General features: G+C 39.7%; 1 protein-coding gene across 1 annotated transcript; it reads left to right on the plus strand.

Annotated features, from left to right (window-relative positions):
* The first annotated feature begins 460 nt into the window (after positions 1 to 460).
* MRPS14 (mitochondrial ribosomal protein S14) lies at positions 461 to 20,536 on the plus strand. The gene is made up of 3 exons (XM_022556576.2): positions 461 to 565; positions 14,468 to 14,626; positions 20,083 to 20,536. Exons 1-3 carry the CDS (start codon positions 521 to 523, stop codon positions 20,263 to 20,265), a joined length of 387 nt encoding a protein of 128 aa, XP_022412284.1. The 5' UTR covers positions 461 to 520; the 3' UTR covers positions 20,266 to 20,536.
* The last annotated feature ends 1,871 nt before the right edge of the window (positions 20,537 to 22,407 follow it).

The following is a 22,407-nucleotide window of genomic DNA, read 5'->3' on the forward strand; positions in this document are numbered from 1 at the left end:
CATTGCCATTCTCAACATGAGCACTATCTTTATAGCAGAGGAGAGATTTGCAAAATCCACAGGAAGGAGGACAGAGAAGGAGGAGCTGTCCATACTTGTAGGTTTCTGGCAAGTAGCATCCTAAATTAATGGAGGATACAGGAGAAGTAGGTTGAGCGAGAAGAATTTGGGGAAAGAGAAATTAGTAACAATGAACTGGTAGGTAAGGGAGGGTGGAAGAGGAGCTGGGTGGGGACGAAGGTAATTTAATAGGGTGTGTAAAGCGCTCAGGAAACGAGGAACAAATAATGACCGTCAGACTCCAATATCAGTATCACAGCTCCGCTCCCAGATAGTTAATTTGCCCATATTCCGTTGAATACCGCGAGAACGTACATCTAATTAACTACGCCCTCCTTCCTATACGCTAAAGACCCGCCTGCCGCCCCGCCCCCTGCGGCCCAGGTCCCGCCCCTCGTGTCCTCGCTGTATCCGGCAGCGTTAATAAAGTTGCAGCAGTTTGACATTTGCGGCGGACAACATGGCGGCCTCCACGCTCGGCTCTCTGCTGCGGACAGTCCGGCAGGTCTGCGCCACGCCCTTAAACCCTCCTCCCCCTCTCCTCTGAACCTCCAAACCCACGGGTCCCCCACTATTCTGCCAGCTGTAGCGCCCAGTGCAGACTTGTCTCAGGGTTTTCGCTCTGCCCACTTCCCTCCTCCGGCCTGCTTCAGGGGAGGGCCGAGCTGCAGATGTAAATTTGGTATTCGTAAGCTTAGAGCTGACTGGCGTTGAAAGCTACAGATTGACTCCAATTTGTAAGGAGTGTAGGTGGGGAGAGAAGGTGTCCGAGGAATGAGGCCCCAGAGCCTTCAATGTTAAGAGAGCCCAGCAAAGGAGACTTGAAAGAAGCAGAGCGAGGGAGGAGAGCGTGGTGGCCCGGAAGCACTCCAGGAGCAGGGGGTGGGCAACTCTCTGCTCAAAGTCAATTAAAAGACGAGTTGAGAATTGCTTGTTGGGTTTAGCAGAGTGGAAATTGTTGGGACCTCGATCTTAGCCGTTTCGATGGCGTGGGGGGGGGGGGCGAAAGCGTTCACGACGGAATAGGAGGAAAGAAATTGGAGACTACGAATATAGACAAGCCTTTGAAAACGTTTTGCCGCAAAGGGGAGCAGAAAAATGGGTCAATAACTGCAGAGGAGGTGGGTTAAGAGTGGGTGTTATGTGTTATTTTTTTTAACGTGACAGAAGTAACTGCATGTTTTTGTGTTAAAGGGAAAGATTCTGTAAAGTGGGGAAAATGGATGATGTAGGAGAGGGAAGAATTGCTGGAGCTGTACCGCTGTGTAGTAGGCAAGAGATGATGAGTTTCGTGTTCAATTGTTTGGTCTTAGGAACATAGTTAATCTGTAATAGCGTTGTCCAGTAGAAATAAAATGCCAACCACATATGTAACTTAAAAGTTTCTAAGTGGCCACATTAAAAAAAAGTAAAAAGCAGATGAAATTAATTTTATTAAAATATTTTATTTAACTAGGTATGTCAAAAATATTATTTCAACATGTAGCCTTATAAACGTGATGTATGAGATATTTACATTCTTTTTTTCATACTAGATCTTCAAAATCAGGTTTGTATTTTACACTTAAAGCACATCTTAGCTTGGATGCTAAATTTTACACCATTAAAATGGAAAATGTAGGAGCTTCCCTGGTGGTGCAGTGGTTAAGAATCTGCCTGCCAACGTAGGGGACATGGGTTCGAGCCCTGGTCCGGGAAGATCCCACATGCCGCAGAGCAACTAAGCCTATGCACCACAACTATTGAGCCTGTGCTCTAGAGCCCGCGAGCCACGACTCCTGAAGCCTGGGCACCTAGAGCCTGTGCTCTGCAACAAGAGAAGCCACCACAAGGAAGACCCAATGCAGCCAAAAATAAATTTTAAAAAATAAATTTATTTTTTAAACGGAAAATGTAGTCCTACCAAAACACTAAAGTTAATGTTTATCTTGCTTCCGTTTACATTTTTTAATTAATTAAAATTAAATAAAATTAGGAATTACGTTTCTCTCGTTATATTTCAAACTCACTAGCTGTGTGTGGTTAGTGGCTACTGTATTGGACAGAGCAGATCTTTAATAACAGGATGGAATGTAGTACATGTGACTACAGATGCTTTTTTAAAAATTTATTTTAATTGAAGTATAGTTGATTTGCAATGTTGTGTTAATTTCTGCTGTACAGCAAAGTGATTCAGTTATACATATTTTTTTTCATATTCTTTTCCATTATGGTTTATTATAGGATATTGAATATAGTTCCCTGTGTTATTCAGTAGGACCTTTTTGTTTATCCATTCTATATAATAGTTTGCATCTGCTAATCCCAAACCCTCATCTGTCCCTCCCCCTTGGCAGCCAGAAGTCTGTTCTCTATATCTGATTACAGGTGCTTTTAATTTCGTAATTAAAGAGAAATTGAAGTCATCAGCTAAATGTGGGGATGTGGGAGCAGGTGTCAGAGATTTGAGGAAAGATGGTGTAAAATAGTCAAGAGTAGATCGGAAGAATAGTGGCAAGAATTAGAGCCAGTACAGTGAAGTGAGAGAGGGACCAGGGAGTTGAGGGTGTCTGAAAGATGACATTGTATTTACGGACCATGGAATTCAGGCTGGGTAAGCGGGAGATAGGAAATCAAAAGCTGAGAGCCAGTGAAGAGCTGGTAGGAACAATGGATTAAAAGTCTCAGAGGAGCTGTTATGAGGTGTTAGAAGGAGCAAGCTAGAAAGAAGTGTTAGAGAATGAGATACACACAGCTGAGACAATGGAGGGCTTGCACCTACTGGTAATAAAAGACCTAGGGCATGGAAGTGAATAGGTAAAGAAGAGTGGAGGACAAAAATCACTGGAGGAAAAGAGTTCGAGGAATGAAGAGATCACAGTGTAATTTCATGTGTGTTGAGATCACCAGGAATTAAGACAGGAAGAATATTGGAGAGAGCGACAGTGAGCCAGCATTTACAGTGAGTGAAAAACGAAAGGGAATGGTGGGAGCTGTGGTAGATGACTGCAGTGGTGACCTGTGGTGGGAGTATAACCCAATGGCACAAGAGCCAAAGCTTACTTTCAGGAAGGAGGGACAGTCTGGAAGCTGCAGCAAAGAGCCAGGAAGCTTTCTCCCACTCGTGGGAGAAAAAAAGAGCTACGGGGAAACTATCTGGGATTCAAGATTCTCTAGAGCAAATATCTGAAGGAGATGTTAAGGAATTGAGGATTTAGAAAATTTCGACAATGGTAGACCATGAGTTGAAGAGGGCCCAATGGAAGAGTTTTAGGAGGTGAAGAGCGGTGAGAGAGAGGGGCAGGATATAAGTATAAGTATAAGTACAGAACAGAATGCAATCTTAATATATAAAGCACTGTTATAAACTGGTAAGAAAATACTGACAATAGAAATGTGGGCAAAGGACATACACTATTTACAGAAGAAATTACTATAATAGACCAATAAATGTTTATTTTAAAAGTGTATTGCTTTTATAGTCAGAAAGGAAGTTGTGGAAAAAGAATGAAAGGTGTTTTGTTTTGTTTTCTTAAATAGAAACCTGTTAGGAGATGGTAGAGAGGATGTTGATTAGGAATAGTCTGGAAAAGAATTGAGGGGAAAAATGTTTAATTTTGTTTTCTAATTCTCTTTAACTTTCAATGTCATAGATAAAAACAAACCTTGCATTGACCCTTAATGTGAATTGTTTCTTTCAGCCAAAATGATCTCCTCAGATCTTACCACTATATCTTGTTCATTTCCTCTTTTGGTTTGGAAAAACTTCACCTTCTCTTCCTTCCTTTCCATGATGCTCATTTCCAGCCACAGTGACCACGTGTTCATTTGACTCAGTCGTGTGAAATCGATATTGAAATTTCCTTCATGCTGTCTTATTTCCAAAAGCAGATTTTAGAGTTGTTGTATTTCCCCATGAGACTTTGAAGCATTGAAGATGCTCAGTTTATCTTTTGTTAATAGATTGAAAAAACGTTTTCTTTCTAATCTACTATTCTCATTTTCAGCTTTATATTCTGTATAATGCTGTACATATATTTGTTTCTAAAACAGCAGTTATAAGAGACCATCATTATTTTCTATAGCTGCAATTTAACAAACATATAATATTTGCTCTGGTTTGGGGGAGACTAGAGTTTCTAGTGGCCTATACTCTCTCGGCCTGTACTGTCAGTCAGAATTGTAAACTCTCACCATGTAAACATGTGACAATGAGGAGCCTACTGTTTTATTACTGGACAACTCATGCTAAGAAATATTAGGTCAATGATAATTTCAAATTATCATTTTGAAATAATGCTTTGACCCAGCAGTTCTGTTTCCAAGAATTTATCCTACTGATACATAGAAATATATATGAAATGATTTACATAAGACATTATTCATTGCAGCATTGTTTATAATGATAACTGGTGAGGTATGGTCTAGCTGTCCACCAGTAGGTCATAGGATAATAAATCATGATGCATCTGTGGGGAGGAAAAAGTAACTGCTTTATCTTCTTCTAAGTTCTCAGCTGGGGCCCTTGTAACAAGAGAAAATCATACAAATTTGTAAGTTTTACCCGACACGGGAAGTTTCATAGGGAAATGAAGACCCAAGGAAGTTAAACCTGAGTAGTTTTGTGCTAGGTTTGATGAAGATTGGAAAGTCATGGGGAAATTTGATAAGAGAAAAGGTATGGGCTAAGTGTAGAAAACTAAGGGAAACTTAGCAAGGCCTGTTATTCAGATTCTTCTCAGTGTCCCTCAGGCTTCAGAGATAAAGATGCTTCTTTCATGCCCTGGCTATAGGGAGGATAAGGGTCTTATGACCTGTTTCAGGGGAAGGTCAGAAAGCCCTTCTTGCACCTGCTGTTTCTCAAATTCCATTTGCTTGAAATAGTCAGTATGCCAAAGGAGCCATATTTTGAGGTAGTGTCTCCTGAACCTTGTCACATCCATATAGTGGAATATTATGTGACCTAAAACAATGTGGAAGCTTTTTGGCATATGGAGATGGAAAGATCTCCAAGATGTATTGTTAAATGTGAAAAAAGGGGGTAGGGGAAGAAACATGGGAGTGGGCGTGTGTACATGTATTTTATAGACAAAAGTCTCTGGAAGGCTGCACAAGAAACTAGTAACTGGATACCTCTGGAGGTGGGGGTGTGGTCACTTGGCTGGTGAGGGACGAGGTGGGAGGGTGAATCCACTGTATGTCTATACTTTTTTAAAATTTCATTTTTTTATTGAACTATAGTTGATTTCAGCAAAGTGATTTGGTTATATTTGGTGTGTTTTATATATATTTTTTCAATTCTTTTCCATTATAGGTTATTATAAGATATCAAATATATTTCCCTGTGCTATACTGTAAATCCTTGTTTATCTGTTTTATATATGCTAATGTGTATCTGTTAATCCTATATTCCTGATTTATCTACCTCTCCTTCCTCCCGTCCTGTTATCCCTTTTGGTAACCATAAGTTTGTTTTCCGTGTCTGTGAGTCTGTTTCTGATTTGTAAATAAGTTCATTTGTACTATTTTTTAGATTCCACATATAAGTTATATTTGTCTTTCTCTGTCTGACTTGCTTCACTTAGTATGATAATCTCTGGGTCCATCCATGTTGCTGCAAATGGCATTATTTCTTTATGGCTGAGTAATATTTCATCTTCTTTATCCATTCACCTATTGATGGACACTTAGGTTGCTTCCATGTCTTGGCTATTGTAAATAGTGCTGCTATGAACATTGGTGTTCATGTATCTTTTCTAATTAGAGTTTTTTTCCAGATATATGCCCAGGACTGGGATTGCAAGATCATATGGTAACTCTATTTTCAGTTTCTTGAGGAACCTCCATACTGTTTCCCATAGTGGCTGCACCAATTTACATTCCCACCAAAGTGTAGGAGGGTTCCCTTTTCTCACAACCTCTCCAGCATTTGTTATTTGTAGACTTTTTGATGGTGTCCATTCTGACCTGTGTGAAGTGATACCTCATTTTAGTTTTGATTTGCATTTCTCTAATACTTAGCAATATTGAGCATCTTTTCATATGCTTGTTGGCCATCTGTATGTCTTCTTTGGAGAAATGTCTATTTAGGACTATTTAGGTCTTCTGTCCATTTTTTGATTTTTTTTTTTATATTAAGCTGTGTGAGCTGTTTGTATATTTTGGAAATTAATCCCTTGTCAGAAGTATTGTTTGCAAATATTTTCTCCTAGTTGGTTGGTTTTCTTTTTGTTTTCTTTATGATTTCCTTTGCTGTGCAACAGCTTAGTTTAACTGGGTCCCATTTGTTTATTTTTGTTTTTATTTCCATTATGCTAGAAGGTGGATCCAAAAACATATTGTTGCAATTTATGTCAAAGAGTGTTCTGCCTATGTTTTCTTCTAGGAGTTTTATAGTATCTAGTCTTACATTTAGGTCTTTAATCCATTTTGAGTTTATTTTTATCTATTGTGTTCAAATTTCATTCTTTTGCATATAACTGTACAGTTCTTCCAGGACCTTTTAATGAAGAGACTGTCTTTTCTCCATTGTCTATTCTTGCCTCCTTTGTCATAGATTAATTGACCATAGGTGTGTGGGTTTATTTCTAGGCTTTCTATCCTGTTCCATTAATCTATGTGTCTGTTTTTGTTCCACTACCATACTGTATTGATTTCTGTAACTTTGTAGTATTGTCTGAAGTCAAGAAAGGTGATTCCTCCAGTACCATTCTTCTTTCTCAAGATTGTCTAGGCTTTTTGGGGTCTTTTCTGTTTCCATATAAATTTAAACATTGTTTGTTCTAGTTCTGTGAAAAGTGCCATTGGTAATTTGATATGCCATTAGATTACACTTGTCTTTTTCTTGTGGTTGATTTCTATCTAATCTATTGCCATTGGATTGCACTGAATCTGTAGATTGCCTTGGGTAGTGTGGTCATTTTAACAATATTGATTCTTCCAACCCAAGAACATGGTATATCTTTCCATCTGTTTGTGCCATGTTCAGTGTCTCTCAGTTTTTGCAGTACAGGTTTTTTGCCTCCTTAGGTAGGTTTATTCATAGGTAGTTTATTCTTTTGATGGGAAACTTTAACTGTGCTGTCAACTTTGGAGAAGTATCCCAGTTGTACCATGTTGGGTTGGCATTGTACAGAAATCAACAGCCATATTGGTCTAGAAACGTTAAACATAATTTTTTCCATCTGTACAGGGGTAGCACACTGTATTAAATATGTAAGGTCTTATCTACATGGGTTTGATTACAGAAACTAATAAAGTATTCTCTAAATAAAAAAATTGTTTATATTATTGTTAATAATATAAATTGTTTATATTGTTAATATAACAATATAAATTGTTTCCTCAATTTCTCATTCTGATATTCCATTGTTTGTGTATAGAAATGCAACAGATTTCTGTGTATTAATTTTGTATCCTGCAACTTTATCAAATTCATTGACGAGCTCTAGTAGCTTTCTTGTGGCGTCTTTAGGATTTTCTGTGTATAGTGTCATCTGAAAACAGCAACAGTTTTATTTCTTCTTTTCCATTTTGGATTCCTTTAATTTCTTTTTGTCTCTAATTGCTGTGGCTAGGACTTCCAGAACTATGTTGAATAAAAGTGGCATGAGTGGCCATCCTTGTCTTGTTCCTGATCTTAGAGGAAATGCTTTCAGCTTTTCACCATTGAGTATGATGTTAGCTGTGGGTTTGTAATATATGGCCTTTATTATGTTAAGGTAGGTTCCCTCTGTGCCCACTTTCTGGAGAGTTTTTATCGTAAATGGATGTTGAATTTTATCAAAAGCTTTTTCTGCAACTATTGAGATAATCATATGCTTTTTATTCTTCAGTGTTGATGTGGTGAATCACACTGATTGATTTGCAGATATTGAAAAAACCTCGCATCCCTGGGATAAATCCCACTTGATCATGGTATATGATCCTTTTAACCTATCGTTGGATTTGGTTTGATAATATTTAGGTGAGGATTTTTGAATCTATGTTCATCAGTGATATTGGCCCGTACTTTTCTTTTTTTGTGTGGGTTCTTTGTCTAGTTTTGGTATCAGGGTGATGGTGGTATCATAGAATGAGTTCAGAAGTGTTCCTTCCTCTGCCATTTTTGGGAATAGTTTCACAAGGATAGTTATTAACTCTTCTCTAAATGTTCGGTAGAATTCACCTGTGAAGCCGTCTGGTCCTGGACTTTGGCTTGTTGGGAGTTTTTAAATTACCAACCCAATTTCACTACTTATAATTGGTCTGTTCATATTTTCTATTTCTTCCTGGTTCAGTCTTGCAAGATTGTACCTTTCTAAGAATTTGTCCCTTTCTTCTAGGTTGTCCATTTTATTGGCATATAGTTGCTCAAAGTAGTCTCTTATGATTCTTTGTATTTCTGTGGTGGCAGTTGTAACTTCTCTATTTCTATTTTATTGATTTGGGACTGCTCCCTTTTTTTCCTTGATGAGTCTGGTAAAGGCTTATCAATTTTGTTTATCTTTTCAAAGAACTAGCTTTTAGTTTCATCGTCATTCCTATTTTTTTAGTCTCTATTTCATTTCTGCTCTGATCTTTATGATTTCTTTCCTTCTACTAACTTTGGGTTTTGTTCTTCTTTCTCTAGTTGCTTTAGGTGTAAGTTTAGGCTGTTTATTTGAGATTTTTCTTGTTTCCTTGCATCTCTAAACTTCCCTCTAAGAACTGCTTTTGCTGTGTCCCATAGATTTTGGATTGTTGTGTTTTCATTTTCATTTGTCTCCAGGTATTTTTTGATTTCCTCTTTGACTTCTTCAGTGATCCATTGATTGTTTAGTAGCATATTGTTTAACCTCCATGTGTTTGTGTTTTTGCAGTCTTTTTCTTGTAGTCGAATTCTATCCTCATAGTGTTGTGGTCAGAAAAGATGCTTGATATGATTTCAGTTTTCTTAAATTTACCAGGGTTTGCTTTGTTGCTCAGCATGTGATCTATCCTGGAGAATGTTCCATGTGCCCTTGAAAAGAATTTGTATTCTGCTGCTTTCAGATGGAATGCTCTATAAATATCAATTAAGTCCATCTGGTCTAATGTGTCATTTAAGGCCTGTGTTTCCTTATTGATTTTCTGTCTGATCTGTCCATTGATGTAAGTGGGGTGTTAAAGTCCCCCACTAAAATTATTATATATTCTTGTATTGATCCTTTGATCATTATGTAGTATCCTTCTTTGTCTCTTGTAACTGTCTTTTTTTTTAAGTCTATTTTGTCTGATATAAATATTGCTGTTCTGGCTTTCTTTTGATTTGCATTTGCATGGAGTATCTTTTTCCATTCCCTCACTTTCAGTGTGTATGCGTCTTTAGATCTGAAGTGTGTCTCTTGTAGGCAGCAAATATACTGGTCCTGTTTTTGTATCCATTCAGTCAGTCTGTGTCTTTTGGTTGGAGCATTTGGTCTGTTTACATTTAAGGTAATTATCAATATGTATGTTCCTATTACTATTTTGTTAATTGCTTTGGATTTGTTTTTGTAGGTCTTTTTTTGCCCTTTTTTCTCCTGTTCTCCTGTGTTGTAATTTGATGACTATTTTTAGTGGTATGTTTGGATTCCTTCTTCTTTTTTGTGTCTGCATCTATCATAGATTTTTGTTTTGCAGTTACCATGAGGTTTTTGTGTAAGAGTCTATATTTATGCATGCTTGTTTCAAGTTGCTCATCTCTTAATTTCTAATGCATTTTAGATACACTCACTGCATTTGTAGTCTCCTTTCCTCACTATTACTGTTTTTTGGTTTTTTGGGTTGTTTTTTGCGGTACGCGGGCCTCTCACTGTTGTGGCCTCTCCCGTTGTGGAGCACAGGCTCCGGACGCGCAGGCTCAGCGGCCATGGCTCACGGGCCCAGCCGCTCCGCGGCATGTGGGATCTTCCCAGACTGGGGCACGAACCCGTGTCCCCTGCATCGGCAGGCGGACTCTCAACCACTGCGCCACCAGGGAAGCCCACTATTACTGTTTTTGATTTTACATTTTACGTCTGATTGTTTTGTGTATCGCTTAACTGCTTACAATGGTTACAAATGATTTTACTACTTTAGTCTTTTAACCTCCCTACTAGCTTTGTGCATGGATGATTTTCTACCTTTATTGTATGTTTGCCTTTATCAATGAGCTTTTCCATTTTGTAATTTGCTTGCTTCTAGTTGTGGCCTTTTCATTTCCGCCTAATGAAGTTCCTTTAGCAGGTGCTGTAAAGCTGGTTTGGTGGTGCTGAATTATTTTAGCTCTTGCTTGTGTGTAAAGCTTCTGATTTCTCCATGAAATCTGAATGAGAGCCTTGCTGGGTAGAGTATTCTTTTTTTTTTTTTTTTTTGGGGTAGAGTATTCTTGGTTGTAGGTTTTTCTCTTTCACCACTTTAAGTATATCATGCCACTCCCTCATAGCCTGTAGTTTCTGCTGAAAAATCAGCTGATAGCCTTATTGGCTTTCCCTTGTGTGTTATTTGTTGCTTTTCCCTTGTTGCTTTTAATAGTCTCTCTTTATATTTAACTTTTGTCATCTTTCTTACAATGCATTGTGGTGTATTCCTCTGTGGGTTAATCCTGTATGGGACTCTCTGCACTTCCTGTACTTGGGTGACTGTTTCCTTCCCCAGGTTAGGGCAGTTTTCAGCTATTATCTGTTCATTTATTTTCCAAGACCACCCTTTCTCCCTCCTTCTGGGATCCCTAAAATGCCAGTATTAGTGTGCTTGATGTTATCCCAGAGGTTTCTTAAGCTGTCCTCATTTCATTCTTTTTTCTTCTTCCTGTTTAGTGGCAGTGATTTCCACTACCTCTGTCTTCCAGCTCACTGATCCGTCCTTCTGAATCATTTAGTCTACTGTAGATTCCTTCTAGTGTATTTTTCATATCAGTTATTGTTTTTTTTAGTCCTTTATATTCTTTATATTTTCTAATTCTTTTTTAAAAACTTCTGATTTCTTGCTCTGTGCATCTATTCTCCTCCCAAGTTCTTTGATCGTCTTTACGATCATTACTCTGAACTCTTTCTTGGGTGGATTGCCTATCTCCACGTGACTTAGTTGTTCTTCTGGGGTTTTATCTTGTTTATCCGTGTGAAACATATTCCTCTGTTGCCTCATTTTATGATTGCTATTTGTGTTTTTATGTATGTGGTAGGTTGGTTTCGGTCCTCCACCTTGGAAAACTGGCCCTCTGTAGGAAACGTCATTTGTGTCCCAGCAGTGCACTCCCCTCTCATCCCTCAAGGACCAGGGGCCAGCTGGTCCCAGGGTAGTGTCTGGCCTGTGTTTGTGGACTCAGCCTGCAGGCTGCGGAACTGTAGTTTTCGTGCTTCTAGTGACTGTCCCCTGGTAGTTGAGCCTGGTGTAGAGGCTTGTGCAGGCTTCTTGGTGGGAGGGGCTGGTGCCTGTCCCCTGGTGGGTAGAACTGGGTCTTGGTCCTCTGATGGACAGGACCATGTCTAGGGACATATCTAGAGGAGGCTGTGAGCTCAGGAAGTCTTTAGGTAGCCTGTCTGCTGATGGGTTTGACTGTGTCCCTGCCCATTGTATTGTTTGCCTCAGTGCCTCTCAGCACTTGAGCCTATGGATGGGTGGGGCCAGGTCTTTGTGCCAAAATGTCAGCCTCCACAAGAACTCACACATGCAGATGAATGCTCCCTGATATATCAGGCACCAGAGTTTGTGTCCCCAGGGTGGGCCACAGCCACCTCCCCAGGAGACCCTCCAAGACCAGCAGGTAGGTCTGGCCCAGGCTTCTGTCAGATTACTGCTTTTGCCCTTGGTCCGGTGCATGTGAGATTTTGTGTGCGCACTTTGAGAGTGAAGTCTCTATTTCCCCCATTCCTGTGGAACTCTTGCAGTCAAGCCCCACTGGCCTTCAAAGCCAAATGCTCTGGGGGCTCCTCTTCCCCATGTCAGACCCCTGGGCTGGGAGTGGAGTCTGACAGGCTCAGAACTCTCACTTCTTTGGGAGAAGCTGTGCAATATAATTATTCTCTAGTTTGTGGGTAGCACACCTGGGGGTATGGGATTTGATTATATCATGAGTGTGCCCATCTCATTGTGGTTCCATCTTTATGTATTTAGATGTAGAGAATCTTTTCTGCTAAGTTTCAGTCCTTTTTAACAATGGTTCTGCAGATTGTTCTGATTTTCGTGTGCTCGTGAGAGGAGGTGTGCTTAGGGTCCTTCTCTGCCATCTTGGCTGCTCTCCCTTCAGCATTTTTATTACTTCCTTTTTGGACTTGGGTTCATGTAGACTGGAGAGGTCTGTTTCATTGCTTGTTCTTTCAGGGGATTTCACCTGTTCTTTTAATTGGGAGTAATTCTTCTGCTTTTTCATTTTACTTATATTTCTCTTATTCTGAATTTATTTTTTTAAGTATTAAATTTATTTATTTATATTCTATTTTTGGCTGCGTTGGGTCTTCGTTGTATGTGGGCTTTCTTAGTTGCAGCAAGTGGGGCTACTCTTCATTGCGATGCATGGGCTTCTCATTGCAGTGGCTTCTCTTGTTGCGGAGCATGGGCTCTAGGTGCACAGGCTTCAGTAGTTGTGGCACACAGGCTCAGTAGTTGTGGCACACAGGCTCAGTAGTTGTGGCACACAGGCTCAGTAGTTGTGGCTCACGGGCTCTAGAGCACAGTCTCAGTAGTTTTAGCACACGGGCTTAGTTGCTCCGTGGCATGTGGGATCTTCCCGGACCAGGGCTTGAACCTGTATCCCCTGCATTGGCAGGCATATTGTTAACCACTGTGCCAGCAGGGAAGTCCCTCTTACTCTGAATTTAGGGAAAACAGTTGTCTACTGTGGTTTTGAAGGGCTGTTTTTATCTGGGAGTGACCCTGTGTAGACTGTATGAGTCCAGTATTTTTGGTGCGAGGGCTGTTTTTGGCTTGCTGTGTCTTTCCTCAGGGTGTACTGGCCCTTGTCTCCTTGATATAGGTGGTGTGTTTGATATTGTGTTGACTGGAGCCTGCACTGGATGTTGGGCAGGGCCTCCTCTTTTCTCTGTGATTGTTACAACCCTGTCAGGGGTAGAGTCTGCTCCCCGTTTGTTGGAGTAGAAGCCCCTAGATCCGATTCTAAGCTTCAATGTGAGGTAGGCAGGACTAGAACACTCCCTCTGGGAAAGGAGCCCCTGTGCGTTCCTCCCCAGGAGCTGTTTGCTGTGATGTGCAACTCTTTGACACTGCCTGCCACCTGGTGTGCACACCCACAAAGATCACTGTTGCTGGCACTGCCCTCGGGGGCTGCATCTGCTGCAGGAGTGCTTGGAATCGGCTTGGAGATTAGGTATGGGTTAGAAACCCTCACAAAACCATGGGCGAGAAAGTCCTCTGGAGCTGCAGCCCCACACCTAAAGCAGGAGTGCCAGTGATCACCTCAGTATTCAGTGCCGCCTCCATGTGTGTGTGCCCACAAAGTTTGCAAAACCCACTGCAGTTGGAGCTGTGCCCTGCTGTGAGCATGCTGATAGTGAGGCTGCTGTAGTGGACTCATGCCCCTCCCTTCCCATGTTGACAGTGCGGCTCCTACGGCAGCCTCATGCTCCATCCTGTGCACACCCCCAGTTGTGGCTCGGGCCACACTCCAGGCCCTTTGGGCTGTCTTCACACAGCCAAACCGAGTCATCTCCCCAGGTCTGTCTACTGAAGCCTGAGTTTCAACACCCAATCACTATGCACGCCAGCAGGTGCACCTCAGACTGGAAAGTGTGGCAATGTGGCAAAGACCGTCTGTGCTGGTCTCTCTACCCTGTGGGGCAGCAGAACAGCTCCTGCACTCTGCCTTTGAGCCTCTGAAGCTCCCTAGCTGTCCCAGCAGACCTCCCAGCCAGTGAAGGAGGTCCCCAGGGTGAGGGAACCTTTCGTCTTTCACAGCTCCCTCCCAAGGGTGCAGGTCCCATCCCAATTCCTCTTCTCCCTTTTCCCTTCATCCTACATGGTTTTGTGGAAATCTTTCTTGCAGCTTTGGTTGTCTGAGATCTTCTGCAGGCTTTCAGTAGGTAGCATGTATGGATTGTTCCACGTGTAGATGTATCTTTGATGTATTTGTGGGAGCAGGTGAGCTCCATGTCTCTCTACTCCACCATCTTGGCCTCCTCCCCCTTTCTATACTTTTTTGACTTTTGAACCATATATTTATTAACCTAAGTAAAGGTAAAACAGAATTACATAAAAAATTTCAGAAAATTTTTCACTTTCCAACCCACATTATTGGCATTGTATTAATTACCACCATTTTGGCTTAATGTATGTCCATAAAAGTTATTTGTTCTGAATTAAGAAGTCTATTATTTTAAATTATTAAAGTTATCCATAATTACTTGGAGGATAAAAGGTCATAAATAGTGACTAAAAGAGGATCACAGGATGGAGAAACTGCCAGAGTCTGGGTCTGACTGTCCTTCACTTGTTCCTTGTCTCTGTCTCTTAGGTGGTTCCTTCATCAGCTTCAGGCCAAGTTCGAAGTTACTATGTAGATTGGAAAATGTTGCGTGATGTGAAGAGAAGAAAAATGGCCTATGAGTATGCAGATGAGAGGCTTCGGATCAATTCTCTCAGGAAGAATACCATTCTGCCAAAAGACCTTCAGGTTAGCTAAGTAAGATGAGCATCTACCATAAAATCATTAACTCAAATCAGATCACTTTTAATACAGTTTGTTGTGACTTAGTATCAATATACTTTCTGGAGAATGTAATCAGATTTTTTTCAATCAACGTAAACAAATACCCTTGTAACTGATTTTGATGAGTTTCAAATTAAAAAAGAACTATTCATTCTTAACTAGCTCTTTAACCATTTCATTAGGTGATGCTTCGAAAGTACTGATGCCTGGTAACCACACAGAAATTGGATAGTTGTTTCTCCAATCATCCCAATCATTCAACTCTCAAGGCATTGGGAGTCTTTTCCAATGCGTGGGGCCAGGTGCCCAGCACATGGCCTGCACCGTTCCTTATCCAGGGCCATCCCTAAGCCTGCCTCTCCGAATTCCTGTGCCCATGAGGTGGCCTTCCATTTAGGTTTACTTTCTTGTCACACTCTAACTTGAATAAGAGAATGTCAACTCTGTTTGACTCCCTGAATCATAAGTCCTGCCTAACTGGTGACATAAAATACCTGCATTCAAGAGTCTTATCAGGGGCTTCCCTGGTGGCGCAGTGGTTGAGAGTCCGCCTGCCGATGCAGGGGACACGGGTTCGTGCCCCGGTCCGGGAAGATCCCACATGCCGTGGAGCGGCTGGACCCGTGAGCCATGGCCGCTGAGCCTGCGTGTCCGGAGCCTGTGCTCCGCAACAGGAGAGGCCACAACAGTGAGAGGCCCGTGTACCGCAAAAAAAAAAAAAAAAAAAAAAAGAGTCTTATCAGAGAGTATAACTCAAATTCAAAGCCATTAAACTTATCAAAAGCTCAGAATAAATATTTCATTTATATAAATTTGGAGAATAATATACAGGCCCCTCATTACTGTGGATTCTTTTTAAATCTTGTCTAAATTAAGCCAGATAAGCAGAAAACTGAGTGCCCTGGACCATTCTGTTATGACTTTTACTGTAGTGACATTAAGCTACTTGACTATATTTAGCGAGTAATAAGAAGTGGCTCCTGAGAAGCTCAGCTTAAGATGTTGTGGAGGACAAATGTATGAAGGTCCCCAGAAGAGTCTGTGGTATGAGAACCAGCAATAGCTGTGCAGAGACTCTATGAATCATGGGAAGTGATCATGGCACTATGTTGCCTGCCAACTAGCTTACAAGTCAAACTTATGCCCCAGTGCTAACATACTTACAGGCTCTCACAGAATGCTCTTTTGTTTCATTTTCCCTTTGCCCAGTTTCCTCATTTGTACACTGCCTTAAATCTTTACATTCACACATATGTAAACAATTTGTAGGTATTCTTCAAGTTCTGTCTCCATGAAACTTTACTTCATTCTGCCAGCCCAATCATTTCTCCTGTCTCTATAGCATTTACTGTCTACCATTCATTGACTTAATCATGTTGTTCTGTATAATTCTCTCAGTATTTCTTTTTTTTTTTCTTAATAGCACATGCATAAGCTTTTGGAGATCAGGAACTACTCTTAATGCTTAATAGTTGATATAAATTTAGTGGCTTTCATATACATTTTCTCATTTATGTACTTCTAATATGTTAGAGTAATTATTTTGCTTCCATCATAGTCTAGTACAGGGTCAATCTCACACACACACACACACACACATACACATGCACAATAATACACATACTTCAACCACATACATAAGACTAAATCTGTACTGACAAAACCTTAGTACTAACTACTGCAGTAATCTCTGTTTTTCTCCCCTGAACCATTTTTGCCCTTACCATATTTATTTCCCTACGTTGCAAATGATCTTTTAAAAATGTAAGTCTCACTTGATCACTCGTCTTTGCATCTCCAGCCGTCAGAGTCTTTACCATAGGTGTCAAGGTTCTGAGGGCTCCTGCCCTTCCTTCTTCTTCAACTTCACCTCAAACCACGTTTTCCTCCTACTTGATGTTCAGTCCAGAGGTTTCAGACTTTTATGATTCAAAAATCTTATGGGAAATAACCTAACTTACACCTCAAGGAACTAGAAAAAGAAGAACAGGTAAGCCCAAAGTTAGCAGAAACAAAGATCAGAGCAGAAATTAATGAAAATAGAAACCGGAAAAACTGAAGATCTGTGAAACTAAGAGCTGGGTTTTTGAAAAGATGAAATTGATGAGCCTTTAGCTTGGCTAACCTAGTAAAGAAGAGAGAAGACTCCAGTAAAATCAGCAATGAAAGAGGAAACATTACAACTGATACCAAATAAATACAGAGAATCATAAGAGGCTGATAAGAGCAATTGTATGCCAACAAATTGGCTAGCCTAGAAGAAATGGATAAATTCCTAGAAACATATAACCTATCAAGACTGAATCATGAAGAACTAGAAAATCTGCAGTGACCAATAATGAGTAAGGAGATTGAATCAGTAATCATAAACCTACTAAGAAAAGCCCAGGACTGTGTGCCTTCATGAGTGAATTCTACCAAACATTTAAAGGGGAATTAGTGCCAATCCTTCTCAAACTCTTCCAAAAAATTGAAGAAGAGGGAAGCATTCCCAAAGTCATTTTATGAGCCCAGCATTGCCCTGATACCAAAGCCAGATCAGGACACTACAAGAAGAAAACTACAGGTCAGTATCCCTGATGAATAGAGATGTAAAAATTCTCAACAAAATACTAGGAAACCAAATTCAACAGTTTTTCCTCTAAGATCAGGAACAAGACAAGGACGTCTACTCTTGCCACTTCTGTTCAACAGAGTACTAGAAAGCCTAGCCAGAGCTATCAGGCAAGAAACAGAGATAGAAGGCATCTAATCAGGAAGGAAGAAGTAAAACTCTCTCTATTTGCAGACAACATGATATTATATATAGAAAACCCTAAAGACTCCACCAAGAAACTGTTAGAACTAATCCATAAATTGAGTAAAGTCGCAGGTTACCAAATCAACCTACAAAATTTAGTTGTGTTTCTATACACTGACAAACTATCTGAAAAAGAAATAAAACAATCCCATTTACAATAGCATCAAAACTAAACCTAGAAATTAAGAAGGTGAAAGATTTGTACACTGAAAACTATATGCACTGATGAAAGAAATTGAAGAAGCAAAAATAGAAAAAATAATCTTAAAATTTGTATGGAACTACAAAAGACCCTCGAATAGTCAAAGCAATCCCGAGAAAGAAAAACAAACCAAAAAAAAAGCTGGAGGTATCACATTTCCTGATTTAAAAGCTATAATATTCAAAATTGTATGGTATTGGCATAAAAACAGACACCCAGAAATAAAGCCACAGGTACATAGTCAACAAATATTTGACAAGGTAGCCAAAAATACTCAGTGGGTATTGGATAGTTTCTCCATAAATGGTGTTGGGGAGACTGGATATTCACATGTGAAAGAATGAAATTGGACCCCTATCTTACCCCACTCACAAAAATTAACTTGAAATGGGTTAAAGACTTAAAGGACAGACCTGAAAGTGTAAAACTGCTAGAAGAAAACCGAGGGTAAAAAAGTTCTTTGCAATTTGTCTTTGCAGTGATTCTTTAGGTGTGACACCAAAGGTGCGAGCAACAAAAGCAAAAATAAGCAAGTAGACTACATCACACTAAAAGAAACAACAACATGAAAAGGCACCCTACAAAATGGGAGAAAATATTTGCAAGTCATGTACTTGATAAGGGGTTAATACCCTGAAAATGTAAGGAAGTCATACAACTCAGTAGCCCCCCAAATTTTTTTTGATTAAAAAATGGGCAGAGAACCTGAATAGACATTTTTCTAAAAAAGACATAAAAATGGCCAACAGGTACATGAAAAGATGCTCAACATCACTTATCATGGAAATGCAAATGAAAACACAAAGAGCTATCACCTCACACCTGTCAGAATGGCTACTATCCAAAAGACAAGAGATAAGTTTTGGCGAGGATGTGGAAAAGAGAACCCTTGTGCACTGTTGGCGGGAATGTAAATTGGTGCAGCCACTATGGAAAACAGTATGGAGGTTCCTCAAAAAGTTAAAAATAGAACTACCATGTATGATCCAGGAATTCCATTTCTCAGTATAAATCTGAAGGAAATGAAATCACTAGATAGAAACAGAAGTGATATCTGCACCCCTATGTTCACTCCAGCATTATTCACAATAGCCAAGACATGGAAACCACTTGAATGTCCATCAACAAATGAATGTGACACTCAATGTGATTCATACACAGGCACAGAGTACGATACTATTTAGCCATAAAATAGAAGGAAATCCTGCCCTTTGCAATAACGTGGATGTACCTTGAGGGCATTATGCTAAGTGAAGTAAGTCAGAAAAAGACAAATACTGTATGATCTCTCTTATATGTGGAATCTAAAATAACAAATTCATAGAAACAGAGTAGAATAGTGGTTACCAGAGGCTGGGGACTGGGGAAAATGGGGAGATGTTGGCCAAAGGGTACAGACCTCCAGTTTTAAGGTGAATAAGTCCTGGGGTTGAATAAGTACAACATGGTGACTACAGTTAACAATACCGTATTATATACTTGAAAGTTGCTAAAAGAGTAAATCTTAAGTGTTCTCACGCACACAAAAAAGTAATTATGTGGGGTGATGGAGGTGTTAACTAACCTTATTGCGGTAATTATTTTTCACAGTATATACATGCATCAAAATATCACATTGTACACCTTAAACTTATACAGTGTTCTATGTCAATTATATCTCAGGAAAGCTGGGAAAAAGTCGTTTGGGGAGACAACAGAAATGCGTTCATACATTTTCCAAAAGAGAAATGAGAATGTCTGTAGCAGCTCTATTTGTAATAGCTCAAAACTAGAAACTACCCGGATGTCCATCAGCTGTACAATGGATAAATGAATTATGGCATATTCACACAATAAAAGTTAGCACCAATGAGAATGAACAACTTACAACACATGCACCAGTATGAAGACTCTCACAAGCATTTTATTGAGTGAAAGAAGCCAAACAGAAATGAATAAAAAAGAATGGTTTTTATTATACTCCATGGTTACATTTATATAAAATCAAAACAAGAAAAATTCATCTGTGGTGTTAGTAACCAGGTTAGCTCTTAGCCAGGAGGTCAGTGACTGAAAGGAGGCAGAGGGAAGGCTTGGGGTGCGGATAATTTTTCTTAATCTAGTTGCTGGTTACACAGCTATGTTCTGTTTGTGAAAACTTGTTGAGCTTTACACTTATGGTTTGTGGATTCTTGTGTATCTACGTTGTTTCAATTAAATTTTGAAAAATTACATTGTATGTCAAACATTTCTGTCATTTTTCTGATCTGTTTGTTTCTACTCAGAGCTTAAAGTTCACTATGGTGTCCAGGGTTCTTTTGCCAAACTTGGCTACATTAATGAATCTAGCCCTTCGTTCTCTTCCTCTGAGCATTAACTAATCATCTAGAATAAATAAATGCATGTGATCTGTGTAAATAATGTTGTGACTTCCCTTAGGAAGTGGCTGACGAAGAAATTGCTGCCCTTCCCCGGGATAGCTGTCCCGTTAGAATCAGAAATCGGTGTGTTATGACATCCCGTCCACGAGGTGTAAAGCGGCGCTGGAGGCTTAGTCGTATCGTCTTCCGTCACTTAGCCGACCATGGGCAACTGTCTGGGGTGCAGCGAGCAATGTGGTAATAATCAGCTCCAGAACCTACTGAGCTTACAGGAAAACCAGTTCTGGCAAGAAGAGACTTCTCTAATAGACAAAAACCTAGTTTTTATGGGGGTCCAGAATAAAGGTCTTCTGTACCTGATGCTATCTATAGTTAAATTACTTATAAATTTTAAATGAAAAAATTTGGAAGTTTCATTCTGTCAGTGAATTATCTTTTCTCCTGGACTTAATAAATTACTGTTCCCAAGCATAGTGTGAAGAGTAGAGTAATAAAAAATATTTCTGTGGAAATATGTCTGTATAGTTGTCTTTTCCATCATGTTTATTAATCTTTTAGCAACATGTAAGTGTTCCTGTACTTTAAGAGCATTATTTCATACAGCAGTATTATCTTCTTGTTAATTCAACTCATTGACATACATGTCAGTGCTCATCTATGGCAGTTTTTAATCCTGGGATGGCTACCCTGACCTGCACAGCTCACTTTACTTTTAGTTGATTGTTAGACAATACATTGGAAAGTAAAGCTGATGCTCTGGATTATCTAACTAATGCTCAACTTCTTTGTGTGATGGCTGAACAAAAACAGAACCACTAATTGTTTTCTTTTTCCATCTTCAAGAGCCCTTAGAACAAAATATGTCCTTTAAGCCCTGAAAATCTGTCCAAAGAGGATGAGTTTTGCTAGAATGGTATATATTCTCTATATTCATATTTATTTCATCTGTAACAGAAATAAGTAAAGGTAGTAAAGTGTTGTCTCATGCAGTAACTCAATAGTGTCATCAGCCCAGTGATAAAATGTACACAGGGTGGTATGGATGCACCTACCTAACATCAATCTGGAAGGTATTCCTGGAGCTGACACCTGAATTTAAATCAGGAGGCAAGGGATGAGGTTGTTTGCAAAGGGAACAGTGGAAGCAAAGGCGCTAAGGCATCAAACAGTGAAATTGTAGTCACTTCAGTGTATCAGAACTAAGCAGCACACGACAAAGGTCGTAAATACCAGCTGTTGGAGAGTTTTAAGCAAAGGAACGACATGATAGTTTGCTCTACAGACAAATGACAGCTGTGTGGTAGACGGCCATGAGAGGAAAAGACTACAAGCAAGATAAGCAGCTAGGAGGACGTCTTAATTGTTCAGGAAGACTAGGGCCTGATCTAAGGTAGTGGTATTAGCAAAGTAGACGAGGACAAATTTTAAAAGTGTTGTTTAGGAAGGAAAATTGGGCAACACTTAGAAACTGATTATATTTAATTGGTAAAGAACTTTCTGGGTTCCTGGTAAGGGTTACTATATAGATGGTAGAAGGCAACTCCAAAATAATTTGGGGGATAAAAGAATGGGTTTGGGGGAAACAGAAGATACGTACCTGAGTTCAGATTTCAGTTGTACAATGTTTGAGATGCAAGTGTCATCCCGATGGGAAAGTCAAGTCTGGAAATCAGGTGAGGTCATGAGAGGGAATTATGATATACCTTGGATTCGTATTTCCTAAACTTGTATTACGACTTACTAACTGAAATGCTCTAGCTAATATCTCAACTAGTAACCAGTATTAATCAAATCATAGCTAGAACATGAAAGTTGCTGGTTTCTGGCATATCATTGATAACCTACCTTTTCCTTTGTTTGAATCAGTGTCCAAGCATTATCCACATATTTGTTTTGATTGCCATCTCCTACTCCTCCCTTTTTTTTTCATATCATTCATTTGTTGAAGGAGCCAGGTCATTTGTCCTGTAGAACGTCAACATATGGCTGTTTGCTTCTTTATGTGTCCTTTAACTTAGTCCTCTATCCCTATAAAGTGGAAGTTACATCCAGAGGCTTGACTAGATTCAGGTTCAGTATTTTAGGAATGAATTTTCTCAAGTGTGCTGTGTACTCTGTCCCTTCACATCAGAAGGCACATATCTGATTGTCCAACTTTTAGTGATGATTTATCAGTGGATTCAGGTGGGGTCAGCCTGATCCCTGCATTTGAAGTTCACCATTTATTAACCTGTCACCTAATGATTTTAGCATTTCACTGGTGTATGTTACCCTGACCTCTACTTCAATTAATGGTGATTGTCTAAATTCCATCACTTTTTCTGCATTAGCTGGAATTTTTCTGTAAGGAACTTAACAATTTATCTTCCTGAAATACATTTCT

The sequence above is a fragment of the Delphinapterus leucas genome, chromosome 1 (assembly GCF_059928025.1).
Source record: "Delphinapterus leucas isolate spDelLeu-1000000601 "Yukka" chromosome 1, BTC_Dleu_Yukka2, whole genome shotgun sequence".
In the NCBI taxonomy this organism is placed as follows: Eukaryota; Metazoa; Chordata; class Mammalia; order Artiodactyla; family Monodontidae; genus Delphinapterus; species Delphinapterus leucas.

Excerpts from the sequence above, each read along its gene's own strand:
- MRPS14 (XM_022556576.2), top strand. The coding sequence starts at position 521 with ATGGCGGCCTCCACGCTCGGCTCTCTGCTGCGGACAGTCCGGCAG. Across the intron at positions 566-14,467 it reads TGCTGCGGACAGTCCGGCAG|GTGGTTCCTTCATCAGCTTC; the intron begins GTCTGCGCCACG and ends TCTGTCTCTTAG. Across the intron at positions 14,627-20,082 it reads TTCTGCCAAAAGACCTTCAG|GAAGTGGCTGACGAAGAAAT; the intron begins GTTAGCTAAGTA and ends GACTTCCCTTAG.